At 46.6% G+C, this 15,215-nt stretch overlaps 1 protein-coding gene across 2 annotated transcripts in view; it reads left to right on the top strand.

Annotated features, from left to right (window-relative positions):
• Window positions 1-15,215, top strand: part of Npas2 (neuronal PAS domain protein 2) — a 179,764-nt gene that overhangs the window by 144,198 nt on the left and 20,351 nt on the right. For both annotated transcript variants that reach the window (XM_041655918.1, XM_041655917.1), the window contains exons 13-16: window positions 108-249; window positions 816-925; window positions 2,102-2,191; window positions 6,307-6,453. In XM_041655918.1, the coding sequence (XP_041511852.1) occupies window positions 108-249; window positions 816-925; window positions 2,102-2,191; window positions 6,307-6,453 (489 nt within the window). The remainder of the gene's footprint in view (window positions 1-107; window positions 250-815; window positions 926-2,101; window positions 2,192-6,306; window positions 6,454-15,215) is intronic.

Here is a 15,215-nt window from a genome sequence, read left to right as displayed (position 1 = left end):
GTGTGTATATGTCTGTGTGTCTGCGTGTCTCTCTGTGTGTATGTCTGTGTGTCTCTGTGTGTGTATCTGTGTGTGTCTGTGTGTCCGTGTGTCTGTGTCTATTTCAGGAAAAGGACTCAAGCCTGGAGCCCCAGCAGCACTTTAACGCACTTGACATGGGTGCCTCGGGTCTAACTACCAGTCCTTCGCCATCAGCGTCCTCAAGGAGTTCCCACAAGTCCTCGCACACAGCCATGTCAGAACCCACCTGTGAGTGCCATTGCATGGACGGGAAATGAATGGGAACCCCATCAGACCAGGGGCACAGAGTTACACAAAGTCCCAGACTGAGTTGAGCCAGGCCATCTTACCCAGAAAGCCCAGTTTACACTGTATTTCATACCACACTGATGGTGTTTTCTCATACATGTTAGTTAGGGTTTCTATTGGTATGACGCAAAACACACACACACACACACACCATGATCAAAAACCAATGAGGGGAGGGATGGGTCTGTTTCATCTGTCATCCAGGGAGTCAGAGCAGGAACTGGACGCAGGAGCTGATACAGAAGCCATGGAGGAGTGCTGTTTACTGGCTTGTTCCTCCTGGCTTGCTCAGCCTGCTTTCTTATGCCACTTAGGACCCAGGGGTGGCACCACCTACAATCAAGAAGTTGTACTACAGGTTTGTCTATAGGCCAGTCTGGTGGGGGCATTTTCTCAATTGATGCTCCCTCTTCTGAAATGACCCCAGCCTGCGTCATGTTGACATAAGAACTAGCCAGCACACCATCCCCTGTCTGTACCCTGGCATGACCCTGGTTTCCTTACAGCCACGCCAACCAAGCTGATGGCTGAGAACAGCAACACAGCTTTGCCAAGATCGGCCACCCTACCCCAGGAGTTACCAGTGCCGGGACTCAGTCAGGCGGCCACAATGCCGGTATGTGTGGGATCTTCTCAGCAGGGCATTGCTGCCTTGAGACGTGGGCTGAAGAGCCACGGGAACACACGGAGGCTCTCCAGGGAACCAGTCTTACTTAGGGAATGAGGGGACAGGATGAGGTATGGTGGGCAGGGAGGGAGGCATGAAGCCGTGGTATTCATTTAGCAACTAATTTTAGATATTTTTTATTGAAAAATGGGCATGGATATGTACTTGCAGAATACAAAATTCAAGTGATTTTTAAAAATGGAACTTAGTGCTTCAATCATAAGGGTCTGTCTCCTGAGCCTCTAGGGGCCCTCCTGTTTGAATCTCATTCTACATGTGACTTTGTTCAGGAAGACTGGTGGCTAGCTATGGTGCTGATGTATGCCAAATCTCTCCATAACACCACAGATTGTTGACCTGTACACAAAGTCATCAACAAACCACATTCTGTCTTGGAGGGTGGCCCAGTGTGCTTCTGTCTCCCCCAGACGTGCAGGGGACACAGAAGAAGCCAAGTGAGCCTCTGGAGGGTGAGACAGCCTCTGGCGGGCAAGCCTGCACCTGGGATTCTCCCTGGCATCACACCTCCCTGATGCCACTTCCTCCCATTGCGGTCCTGAGCGATGCTTTCTATGCAAACTGCTTCTTACAGCCCCTTGGGACTAGGCACACTGGAGGATAACTTCTAAAGAGTCTTCTTTCTTATCTCCCGAAAACATTTAACAGCCCGTGAAACTGGGAGTCGTAGCTCTTATTTCTACATATTATTTCCCAAGTGACCAGGAAATGACTCCATTGATGACATCTTGAGAATAAATGCACTGGGGAGAAGAGTAGCCTGATCCTCACGGAAGGAGTCTGTCTAGCACAGGGCAGCAGAGGGAGACAGTGGAACTGCCAAGGGCAGGCAGACATCAGCAGCCTTTGCCTAAGACATGGTGGTGGAAAATCATATACTCTGAGAGCACCCAAAAGTGGCTCAAGAGCCACAAGTGTCTTACACCAGCCGTGGGTCGCTCTTAACTTTGTGTCCTACACCGAAGCCATTGCAATCAGGAAATAGAGGCCTTAACTTTTCTGTAAGTCTTCATTCTAAGACTTGCAGCTAGAAAACCCAGCCAGCAGAGGGCTGGGCCCCAGAGCAGTTTGGAAGTGATCTTTAATAAAGCCCCCCTTTCTCACCAGGCTCCCCTGCCTTCCCCGTCATCCTGTGACCTTGCAAAGCAGCTCCTGCCTCAGACAATCTTGCAGAGTCCACCTGTTCCCATGACACAGGTGAGTCAGAGACTGGGGACAGAGGGACGTCTTCTGAGTTTGTGAAGGTTTTCACACTACTATGGATTGTACATGCAGCACCAACTAGGGTCTGAAGTGGGGGATTTTACCCCAAAGTGCGCATGGAACCTATCTAACAATGGACTTCCCTATCAGCGCTGTCCTCAGCTATCTCTTGTGTCTTCTCACTTCATGTTCTTTTCCCCAGTGTCTGATTTTTGTCTTCACAATCATCTTTGTTCATCATGCTGCTATTTGTCTGCATTCTTCTCATTCTATATACCTCCAAATTTTAGGAAAGTCTGAATTAGACAAAGCATCATAGAAGATCCCGGAAGGCTCTAGACACTATTAATCCATTGCGATAAATATCATGTTTCTTTTAAAAGGGGGTGCATTAGAGCTCTGTGGAGCAATCCCTTCCTTGTTGTGGTAACACTCAGTGAGTTCTTGCTTGGGTCAGTCTGAGAGCAAGGCGTTAGGGATGCAGGAATGCTTGTAACATGGCCCTCACTCTTAGTTTGTAGAGTCAAGGGGGAAGTGGTCAGGTAACCAGAGAAACCACCTTTTGCAGATGCTTCACAGGGCCAATTAGACATAGTCTGTCTAGGACAGCTTCCTGGAGGAGGCATCCTTTGAATTGGCCCTGAAGAATGGCTAGGAGATTGGAGATGAATAAATGGGTGACAAGAGAAAAGAGAAACATTTTAGAGAAGAACTGTGTAACGCCCCACTTGCCTGGCTCAGGGCAAGATCCCCAGCATGAAGCCATCCACTCTGTGGTCACGGGGAGTATTGCACAGAATCGCTTCTGTTTCCACTGTTAAGCACAGAGCTTAAGTTTCCTTATAGGCATTTGGCATTGTCCCAATCTCTGGTCCCAAGTTGTACCTGTGTCCCAGATGGCCATTCACCAACACCTCAGCTTCTCAGAGTTTGGCTGTCTCTCTCTGTACAGCTCCGAGATTGCTGATGGGAACATTTTGGAACATATGCCCTCGTAGAAGTGGCCTCGGATGCTTTCCTGGAATAAGAAAGACGTGTGTTAGCATATGCTTCTTGCTAGCGTCTGACTTGAGCAGTGATATCAAAGCTGTTCAGCCAGAGTCTCCTCATTAAAATAGTCCATCTTTATCCTCATCGGGGGAAAAAGAAAATCAGAATAGTGTTCTTCCTTTTCAAGTTCTTGAGATAGATATGGTATGAAATGCGTGATCTGTTCCAATCCAAAGACACAAGAAACAAGAATCCCTTTCACTTCTGGGCCTTGCGTCTCAGAAAAAAATTTTTAAAAGTGTATTGTTATAATACCTAATGGTAGATGGCCCTTTGGGAGTTCTAATTTTTTTTTCTTGAAATCTACGTATTACTAACTATTCTTGGTCTGTGGTATGCTCTATACATGATAACAACTGTATTTAAGATTTATTTTTTATTTATATTTGTGTCTATGCATACCATGTGCATGCAAGTACCCACAGAGGCCAGAGTATCAGTTCCCCTGGAGGCAAAATTAGAGATGGTTGTGAGCTGCCATTAGGTGCTGGGAACTGAACCAACGAGAGTCTTCGGCTAGAGCAGCAAGTGTTCCTAATGCCGAACCATCTCTTCAGCCCCAACCACTGTATTCTTTAAGACAGTCTTATGAAAAACAGACAGACTGGTTCTGAGACCTCTCCCGACAGCTCAGGTCCCAATGTTTCCATGGAGCCTGCTCATACCCTCTCACATCCTGCAGATCCCTCTGGTGATGAGTGTCCAATCCAATGCCAGTACCCTACCAACAGCTGTTATCTATAGTGTTGCAGAATAGCAGTGAAGAGGCATGCCTGCGCATGTCTGCACATGTTCAGTATGCATGTTCAGGGTGCATTAAAAATGCATCTGGTGGGTAGAGCCACACTAGCCAACTCTCCTGACTTTTCAAGTCCTTCTCCGAGCTACTGCAAGTGAGAGAGGATGAGATGCTATGATTTCCCTTCAGTTATGTACCTACCTTCTGTTATTGTATTGTCCTGTGGCGAGGGCAGGGTGTAAAATCCATGTCTTGGGAGACATTTGTCTGAGTAACTCATAATTTTACCAAAAGCCTCTTTCCCTTCATACTCATAAGTTAGAGTAGATTCCCCTATCACAAAGGGGAACCGTCATGACTGCAGTTCAGTGATAGGATACCTATCTAGGCTGTGCAAGGCCTTGAATTCAAGCAAAACACACACACACACACAAACACACACACACACACACACACACACACACAGAGAGAGAGAGAGAGAGAGAGAGAGAGAGAGAGAGAGAGAGAACACTAACTCCTGTAGTCCCTACTATGCCCAACCAGAACCACCCTACTGCCAGCTCTTCTCAAGTATACCATGAGACCCTGACATTTACAGACCTTATAGAACCCACCACAAAAGCTTTGTGGCTTGTTTTTTAATTGAATACCCAGTGTGGCTTGGTTGTCCCCTCAGTGGAATGTTCTTTTAAAACCCACTGCCTGCTTGGATGGGTTACATTGCAGCAGAGATTTATGTGGGGTAGGTTAGTCTACATCAATCATGATTAAACTCCTGTGTGGCCGAGGAACCTTTTGTTGAGGAGGTCTGATGTCAAAGCCCCTCTCACTGAGGTAGGACTGGAGATGAGAGAGGAGCTTCCTGATAAAACCTCTGAGACTCAGGTCCAGTTTGTCCCTATACCCATGCAGCTCTCTGACCTCTAATAAACTTGGCATGGGTTTATGGTGAAGAAATGAAGTTTGCAGTGGAGAAGTGGGGTATTCCTATGTCTGCTTGCCTGGGGGATGGCTGATGAGTGGGACTCTCTGCAAACAATGGCAACTACCCTTACCATTATAGGCTCTAGTTTTGGCCAGTACTAGGGACTGAACCCAGGGCCTTGTATTTGTTCGGCATATACTCTCCCACCGAGCCACACTCCCAGCCTACACTTTCTGTTGGTATGCTGTTCCAAAATGGTGCATCTTCCAGAAGATTCTATCTGCATTCTCAACTCCACTGCCCTCCTTCCTTTGCCATGTAGGAGAGGTCAAAGGCCAGAGTAGAAAAAGGACAGATTTCATGGATATTTGCAAAAAGACGGTGGACAAGCAACAGAGCAGGAAGATATAGGGGTAGAGGCTGAGGAAAAAAGAGGAAGTCACTGTTTAAAAAAAAAACGGAAGAAAGAGAAAGAGATGAGGAGGAGAGAGAGGAAGAAAGAAGAAAGGGAAGGAAGGAGAGAAGTAAAGAAGAAGTAAGAAAAGATAGAAGAAGGAGAAAGAAGAGACAGAGAACGGGAAACTGCAAACCTAGCAAATTTGCCTCAAAGCATAGGCATCAAGCTGGGTGTGGTGACATACAATCTGTGATCTCAGAACTCAGCAGATTGGGACAGGAGGATTGCCATGAGTTCAGGCCCACCTGAGCTACATAGCAAGAGCCTGTCTCAAAAAGACGGGCGAAGGGAGGAATGGGAAAGGGACGGGAAGGGAAGTAAGAAAGAAAGGAGAAAGCAAGCCCAGAGCAGGGATTGTGCACCCAAGGAAGGCCACCCCTACGTCTCTCTTTTGATTTCCAGCAAGGAAAGAGCCCTTGTTGAAGGAGATGTAAAGGGTATAGAGTTTTCTAAGGCCAATCTCAGTTTCAGGAAGGGATTCAGAGTGGGGAGCACGTTGTTCGGGTGAAGCAAACTAACGGTTCATGTTATGGGGCCCCCTCGGCCATGACCATCCTGGAGGCAAACATCACCTTGTCCTTGCCCATATTTCCATCCTGTGTGACTCTAGGAGGCAATGGTGAGTACGGGGAAAGGGTGAGAAGACCTCAATGGAACCAGGCCCGTTAGGATCAAATTGAGGACGGCAGGAGGGCTTGCTGCCATCATCAGCACAAGGAAGGTTGGCTGGAGACCCTCGGAACACCTAGCCCTTGTTCTAGATTCTGCCTCCTTCAGAGCTGAGCAGCGTTTTCTTCAGAGATATTGAGGACAATGGCTGAAGAATAGAAAAGAAAACCCTGTAAGATTGATTCATCAGGATGGTGGCAAGGGTAGTCTCAGGCTGAAATAACTCTTTGATCTGATTTACCCTTTTTTAAAAACAATTCCTTTTGAAGTTTTCAGCACAATTCAGCATGTTCCAGACCATTAAAGAGCAGCTGGAGCAGAGGACGCGGATCCTGCAGGCCAACATCCGGTGGCAGCAGGAAGAACTTCACAAGATCCAGGAACAGCTCTGCCTGGTCCAGGACTCCAACGTCCAGGTGATGTGCGCCACAGGCTGGCCTCTGCTCTCCTTAGGGTACACCTCTGTGTAGGCAGGACGTCCCCCCAAGTCCTTGTGCACTGTGTTACAGAACCTAGCATGCTTTGGAAGCACGTGGGAACTCCTACAGACAGATCACGTGAGACAAACTTGAAATCCACTCGGGGTCAGACTTGAAATCCTCACAGTGTCCTCTTCCTCGCCCCTCACTTCTGTGGGTGCGTTTCTGTTTTCTGTCCCTCCTGAATTTCCTTTCTGGAAACCATCATCTGGTTTCCCTGCCTAGATGTCCCCTCGGTCATGGATTCCACCTCCCAGGACCTCTATAGCTAGGTTTCATAGAGCCAGGCCAGGTCACTGCAGAGAGCTCTGCTGTCTTCTCTGACAGAGCAGGAGATGAGAAGCCATGCTACCTATTCTGTAGCCTAAGGAAGCAATAGAGACAGTGGTCTGTCACCCTGCCACCCCACTGGTGAAAGTCAGTGGGGACACTCCATAGTCTGACTACAGTGGCCTATGCCATAAACCCAGATTCATTGCTTGGAATTCTTCTAAGAATCGTTTGTTTGTTTGGGGTTTGGGTGTGTTCATCAGGGACAAAAATATCAGATCTACCTCAAGGATAGGTTACATGGACTCCTCCACCCTTGCGGAGAGTTATGCATATTTTAGTTCAGGACTGCTTAAGTTTATGGAATTGGGCCCAGCCTTTAACTGCCGATGTCATTGTAACTAACCTTGAGACTGCCTTGAAAGCACCAAGCATTTATAGCCACCTTAGGCAAGATACAGAGGGCAGAAAGGACAGATCAGGACAGTGGCCACAGAATTGTCCCCACTGCTTACACTTCTGTCCACACCGACGTCCCCGAGCATCCAGCAGCGACAGGCACACCATGGTGGGTACTGAGGGGCAAGACTTACATATGACAGTGTGGTTTCATTGGATGGTCACAGAATCCTCTCTCCGGACATTCTGCTTCCCTAAGTACTCATCAGCTCTGCTGGGAGGTTCAGGGGACCTCGGTGGCGCCTGCTGATCCTGTCCTTCCAGCCCCTGCATGGCACTCTTACCAGAAGGGACAACCTAAGATACACCTGTGCTGAAGCGCGCAGAAAACCTTCTGTGTTCTTGCAAGCCTTCCTCAGCGAGCTACACTCTCCCTCTGCTGCAGTGACTTCTCTGCCTGGACACGGGTAGACGCTGGAGCAGTTCCACAAAATTAAAAGTGTGATCATCGAACTGTCAAATTCATAAAAGGCCACTTGTTACTCATTCTTCCCCAAGCGCAGCATTTTTTTCTCCCGTGCAGATCCATAACCTGGTTGCTAGCCTTGAACTTGTCTCACTTCAATTACGTTAATGGAATTTTTATGCTAACAGGAAGGGGGGGGGGCTGAAACAGAAAGTGCTAAAAAGCAAGGTAGGCGTATGAACATCCTCCAGAGCGCCTGGAGCCTTCTGCTTCCTGCCTGTGCCACATTAGAGCGAGGCTTTAAAATAATAGGCAGCAAAGCTACCACTTTTGCTCCCAGCTGTAAAGAATAAGATGTTTCCCCACTAGGGACCCATTTTGTGAACCCCTCCCCCCAAAGCATAGAAGTGTGCCAAAACACATATGTACCTGAGTTCTACAAGGAGCCGTGGGAACCCAGTCCCCCTGTGTGTGCCTTCCCTGTGGATATAGACTGTTCTAGTGCTCTCCAGCCTTGGAGATGCCAGGTCCTAAAGTCCAGGACTCTCTGTGGCTATGTGCTTCCGTGTGCGTACCTCCCTGCGAAAACCAACCTCTCACCTCCGTCTGCACCGTAAGCTCTCCAGTGCACACCGCCCTATGCAACATAAGCTCTCCCGTGCACACCTCCCTCTCCCACATAAGCTCTCCCGTGCACACCTCCCTTGGGGAAGTCGTGCACACCTCCCTTGCTGAATCTATGCCCTCCAGTGTATGCGTCCCTGCGGAGAAAAGGAACCCGAATGTACGTCTTCCTTCTAGAAGCCAAGCCCTCAGTGGACACCTCCCTTGTGATGCCAAGCCCTTTGGTGCACATCTTCCCAGTGGAAGCTAAGCCCTCTGCTGCCAGCCTTCTCTGCATGCATTCCTCTGTCCTCATCTTCGCAATGGAATTTTCCAAAAGAACATGGAGATCCACAGATAATCAAACCAGAGAGCATCTCCTCCAACAGCCTGACTTTTTGTTTTTCTGCAAGACTTAAATACATCCTGAAACTCCTACCAAAATGTGATCCTTGTTTTTTTTTTTCTTAAAAAAAAAAAAGCTGATTCAACCATAAATATAAGGAAGTGGAAACGACTATAGCCTCCCCACACCTCTACCCCACATACCACCAGAGAGGGAAGACAGAAGGATGATAACATATTGGCGATCGCTGAAGCCTGGGGATGATGTCATAGCATACAGGCCTTTTTGTACCGTTCCTATATTAATTACTTCTGGATGTCCTTTAATAATAACAATAATTTGCAACACTAGGCAGGTATGAAGAGTGGAAAATTACACATAAGTGTGGCCTATTTTTTCTAACATACTTTTCTTACTTGGTTCGAGGAACTATTTTTCTATAGAACTGACCCCAGAACCTTTTGGAGAAGTTCACGAAATTCTTCTCTGTTGTTGATATAAAAAAACAAAAAACCAGAGGCATGGACATCTGTGCTCAGAGGCAAGCCAGGACCCCACTCAGTCGGAGTCCTTTACCACAGCTCAGTGGGCTCGTTTCATGGGCTCAGAACTTAAGCGTGTGCTAGTGAGTTCTTTTAAAGTTCAGCTATGAGGAGGTCCTTCGGGTGGTTTGATGTTTGCTCCCAGGTGGATGTGAGGAACACACATCAGTCGAGCTTTGCTGAGAGACCCTGGCACTCCCTCCAGCCAGGAGAAAGTGGCCTCTTGCTTTTAATTTTTTATTTTTATTATTATTTTTTTAACTGGAGCATGTGCACCCTCTGCTGGTTATTCTAATGAATGCCTAAAAGGACAGTTCCTTTAAAAAAAAAAAAAAAACTGGAGAAATAATATGTGGGGTTTTTTTTTATTGTTTTTATTAAGCTTCTCCCCTCCCCTTCAACCCTCTTCCATGGTCTCCATGCTCCCAATTTACTCAGGAGATCTTGTCTTTTTCTACTTCCATGGAGATTAGATCCATGTATGTCTCTCTTAGGGTCCTCATTGTTGTCTAGGTTCTCTGGGATTGTGACTTGTAGGCTGCTTTTCTTTGCTTTGTGTCTAATAACCACTTATGAGTAATATGATATTTGTCTTTCTGGGTCTGGGTTAGCTCACTCAATATGATGTTTTCTAGCTCCATACATTTGCCTGCAAATTTCAAGATGTCGTTATTTTTTTCTGCTGTGTAGTACTCCATTGTGTAAATGTACCACATTTTCCTTATCCATTCTTTGGTCAAGGGGCATTTAGGTTGTTTCCAGGTTCTGGCTATGGCAAACAATGCTGCTATGAACATAGTTGAGCACATGTCCTTATGGTACGATTGAGCATCCTTTGGATATATACCCAAAAGTGGCATTGCTAGGTCTTGAGAAAGGTTGTTGCCTAATTTTCTGAGAAATCACCACACTGACATCTAGAGGAACTGTACCAGCTTGCACTCCCACTAGCAATGCAGGAGTGTTCCCTTTACATGGAACCGCTCCAGCATAAACTGTCATCAGAATTTTTGATCTTGGCCATTCTTACAGGTGTAAGATGGAAAGTCAGAGTTGTTTTGATTTGTATTTCTCTGATGGCTAAGGATGTTGAGCATTTACTTAAGTGTCTTTTAGCCATTTTAGAGTCCTCTGTGGAGAGTTCTCTGTTTAGGTCTACACTCCATTTTTTATTGGATTATTTGTTCTTTTGATGACCAATTTTTTGAGTTCTTTGTATATTTTGGAGATCGGCCTTCTGTCTGATGTGGGTTGTAAGCTGCCGTTTTGTCTTGTTGACCTTGTCCTTTGCTTTACAGAAGCTTCTCAGCTTCTGGAGGACCCATTTATTAATTGTTTCTCTCAGTGTCTGTGCTACTTGAACAACATGTTCCTTGATTGGTTCTTTGAGACATCCTTCAGTCTAGCCAAACAGCCAACCAGCTAGCTGTCCAAATATGTATACCTCACTTGGCCGCATAGTGGGAGGGCGGAAGGCTAAAGAGAACAAGGGTTTTAATCCTTATGGATCAACACAGATGGGCCAGTGTAACATACCAAACTGTTAGCTCCATGACACTACCAGAGACAGTTGGAGCAAAAAGATTTGTTCCCTTATCTGTTTGGCTGTGTCTTTTCCCATCCATACCTTTCCCAGGTCCCTATAAGCCCAAGCAAAGGAGCAGAGATCTCTCTCTCTTCTATTTGAAGTGTGTTGTTCTTGTCTAGTATTCATTCAACACTTCCTGCATCTTAAGTGTGTACTATGTCTTGCCTTCACTAATCCTTTCTGATACTATGTGCTGCAACTGTCACTGGGCCGGCTAGTTTCCTGTCAGCTTGACCCAAGCTAAAGTCGTCTGAAAAGAGGGAACTCCCATGGAGAAAATGCCTCCATTAAGATACAGCTGTAGGCCAGCCTTTCTTAATTTGTGATTGATGGGGGAGGGTCCAATCCATTGTAGTTGGAGCCACCCTTGGGCTGATGGTGCTGGGTTCTCTAAGAAAGCAGGCTGAGCAAGCCTTGAGAGCAAGCCACAGCACCACTCTATGGCCTCCTGCCTCCTGCCTCGAGGTTCCTGCCCTGTTTGAGTTCCTGTCCTGACATCCTTCAGTGTCTGACAGAGATGTAGTAGCACAAGCTAAATGAGCCCTTTCCTTCCCAACTTGCTTTAGGTCACGGTGTTTCAGCACAGTAATAGTAACCCAGACTAACACAGAAATTGGTACCAGGAGAGCAGGGTGTTGCTGTGATAGACCTGACCACATGTTTTTGGAAGGAGTGTGGAAAGACTTTGGAACTTTTAAAAGTGGGTTTAAAAGAATCACGGAGAATGCAAAGCTTGGGGCACTGTTCTGTAGGAGATAAAAGTGTGGAGAGAAATGCAGAGGATGGAGACCTGGCCTGTGAAGTTTCAGACGGAAGCAAAGACTCTCTGCCAGGCCATTTGTGTGAAGAATCTGTGGTATCTGGTCAGTTAGAGCTGAAGAATGGGCTGTGATTAATGAGAGACCAGAACCACCAAAGTGAAACGTTTGCTTTGCTGGGACAATCAGTTCTGGTCAGCTGGAGCTAGGAAGATAGCAATGATTAAGAAGAGATCAGAATTAATGGGGTGAAATCATCTGAGAAGTGTTTCCTTAGAGTCAGCACATGAAGCTTGTACCAAGGGCAGCAAAGGTTGTGTCTTGTACTGATAGCTGAACTGGCAGAATAAGCGTCACCCAGTTGGCACTGATTTTGAAGTCATAAAGGAGTTGTAGTGAACAGCTGAGACCTGGCACATGGGAGGCCAGAAGAAGCCGTTGGTGAAGGTGCAGCCTCAGTAGCAGTTGAAGGCCCGGGACTAAAGGGGTTATTCAGGGAAACTGAAGCTTGCTTTGGTGTTTTATCGCAGCAATAGTAACCCTAACTGATACAGTGAGTCCTATATGAATGAAGAAACCAACTCACTGAAAAAGTTATGACTATTGCCCAAGATCATTCTCAGTGGCGGGAGCTTATTTGCAATTCAAGTAGGTCGTCTTTAAGGCAACTACAATGCCTGCATTATATTATAAGGTAAATACAAATCTTGCATTAACTTGACCCTTAGTCAGCAAGCAAACGGAATATAGAGATAGGACTTGAGCCTGAGGATTTGCTGAAGCTGTGAGACACTGTTCATCCCATGTGCTAGTCACAAAGCTTATGCTAAGACATAGCTGGGATATTATAAAACACTAATGCTCGAGCGTGTGGGTATTGAATCCGAGGTGATGGGTACCCAGAAATTATTCTTGCTAGGCTTGGTGCCACATACCTGCAGTCCCAGCATTTGGGAGGCAGAAGTAGGCAGATCTCTGTGAGTTCCAGACTAGCCTGGTCTACATAACCATTTCTAGTCTGGTCTACATAACCATGTCTAGGCCATCTAGGGCAACATAGTAAGACTCTGTCTCAAATAAAAGGGGTGGGGACTGCAGAGATGGCTCAGCAGCTGAGAGCACTTGCTGCGCTTCCAGAGACCCTGCATTCACTTCCCAGCACCCATGTCAGGTGGTGTGGAACTCCAACGTCAGTGAATCTGACTTTTCCCAGCCTCCATGGGCACCTGCGTTCACATGCAGACATCTGCACAGAAGCACGTGCACATTATTAAAAATCATAAAATGTTTTTAAAAAATTATCTTAGGCTCTAAAGTAACCAAGAGCCTTCATTTCGCAGCTACAGGCTTCTGGGTTGGGATGAGCTATGTTTGTAGGTGAAAAGGGTGTCTGATCCGTACCTGTCCGCGCAGCCACCTGCTGCACTCAGGACCCCAGACCAGTGGCTCAGCTTCATCTGTGAATGCGATACTGGGAGAGCTGGCCTTTGAGCGCTCCTCCCAGCAGCTACAGGAGGCAGGTTGACCCCTGCCTCTCCAGATCCCCTGTGGCACTCAGGGAATGTGAGCCTGCTGCTCTGGGATGGATATATGTTTGTGTTGCCCTGGTTCGCAAACTGCAATTCAATCTACCGTATGCTGCAAGGAAGAGCATCTCCTCCCTAAAGACTGCAAAGCTAAGAGCTTGGAATGGGACATGTACAGTAGGAGACACGACAGGGATTATCAGTGTGCATTTTCAATGCCCAAAGAAGTATTTACATGCTTCTGATTATATTATTATTGAGATTATTAAAGTTGTTTCTTCAGCATTTAGACTCAACTTATAGATGGGATTTTTTTTTCTTGCAACTCTAATTGGGTCTTAAACCATCACTGCTTTCATTTGATGTTTTTTTTTCTTTAATCTGTGTCCAATTAATTCACAAACTAAACAATCCACACTAACTGCCAGAGCCAATACCAATGCAATATTTCAAATATCCAAAGCTTTAAGACATCCCGTGTACTCAATACAGAAAATTTAAAAGCCTAAAAAAGAAGACCTATTGAATCACTTAAACAGCTGTTTGAAATGAACTTCAGTTGTCCTCCAGTGTCCACGGGATTTGATTCCAAAATCCCCAAAGATACTAAAATCCACGGGAACTCAAGACCCTTTGTGACACAGCATGGCATTCCATAAAATAGGCCCACATCCTCCTGTGTTCTTCAGATCAAGAGAGTCCCACCCACAACCCACAACTGTGAGCCCACAAAGTCATAAACTTACTTAAAACATTTTAAATTGTTTTTTTGTGACTTGGCTGAGTGGTTCTTAAACTCTGTCGATGACACCATCCTGTCCCCCATCACACAAAATACCAGGCCGTTCACTAAATGCCTTTACGGGGCCAAAGACGATTTGGTTTTGTCCAGTGCGATCCGGATGGGCTGAAAGGTTGGACACCCCTGCTTTGAATCACCCTTAGATGGGTCGTATGCCTCCAGCAATCGACGTGTTCCGTAAGTGCTGGTTGTGATGCATTGTTTAGGAAATGATGCACAAAGCCATGTGCAGTTGCTTCAGGTCACATGCAACCCTTCCCTGAGCAGTCTTGACCTAAAGCTGGATGAGTCTGGAGGTGGAAACTCACAGTTAATGCGGATCGACTGTGTACCACACAAACTGCACTAAATCGGAATCCTCATGAACACTGACACGTTTCCTTAAACTAGTAATGTATCACAGCCGTAAGTGGCTAAGGCAGCTTATGTCACAAAGCATGATCACAAAACAAGTGTAACTTTAAAAATGCGGACCTGGCGACAACCTCTGCTCCTATTGTCCTGCCTGGAAGACTGAGTAACCGGCTCTCTGGAAGCAGGGCTGCCCCCTCTCCTTTCAGGCCTGGGTTGAAAGTTCCCAAGAGCACTACAGGTGCAAACCCTGGTCACTGGGCAAAGATTTAAGGTGGGGCATAAGACCCAGCCCTACTCCGAGGACATGAGCCATACCATGCCCTCTCCCACTGTTAGTATATGGACCATTCTGTTCCTACGATGCCTTTCCCTTCTAACGTGACACAGATACGCCTGCTTGGACCTCAGAGGTATGTTAGTTTGTGCATAGAAAACCTAGATGTGGGGCTTGGAGAGATGGCTTCGTGGTTAAGAGCACTGACTGTTCTTCCAGAGGTCCTGAGTTCAAGAACCAGAAATCACATGGTGGCTCACAACCATTTGTAGTGAGATCTGGTGCCCTCTTCTGGCCTGTAGACATACATGCAGGCAGGACACTGTATACATTAACAAATAAATCAATCTTTAGGAAAGGAAGGAAGGAAGGAAAAGGAGAGGAGAGGAGAGGAGAGGAGAGGAGAGGAGAGGAGAGGAGAGGAGAGGAGAGGAGAGGAGAGGAAAGAGATAAGCCATACAGTGGTGGCTTGTGTCTTTAATCTCAGGACTCAGGAGGCAGAGACAGGCAGATCTCTGTGAATTTGAGGCCAGCCTGGTCTACAAGAGCTAGAGCTCTAGGACAGTCTCCAAAAAAAAGGAGAGAGAGAGAGAGAGAGAGAGAGAGAGAGAGAGAGAGAGAGAAAGAAAGAAAGAAAGAAAGAAAATCTAGATACAGGCCTCTTTGGCACTACCAGATCCCAGTCACTTAACTGTGACCATAAGGAGGGCAGGTTCTCTCTCTCTGACCCAGACAATTCTGTGCAGTGTGTTGACCCATGCTGGCAGCATC

The sequence above is a fragment of the Microtus oregoni genome, unplaced genomic scaffold (genome assembly GCF_018167655.1).
Source record: "Microtus oregoni isolate MIOR12 unplaced genomic scaffold, Mior012 000007F_ref0000211, whole genome shotgun sequence".
In the NCBI taxonomy this organism is placed as follows: domain Eukaryota; kingdom Metazoa; phylum Chordata; class Mammalia; order Rodentia; family Cricetidae; genus Microtus; species Microtus oregoni.
This window is presented reverse-complemented; position numbering and strand designations above follow the sequence as displayed.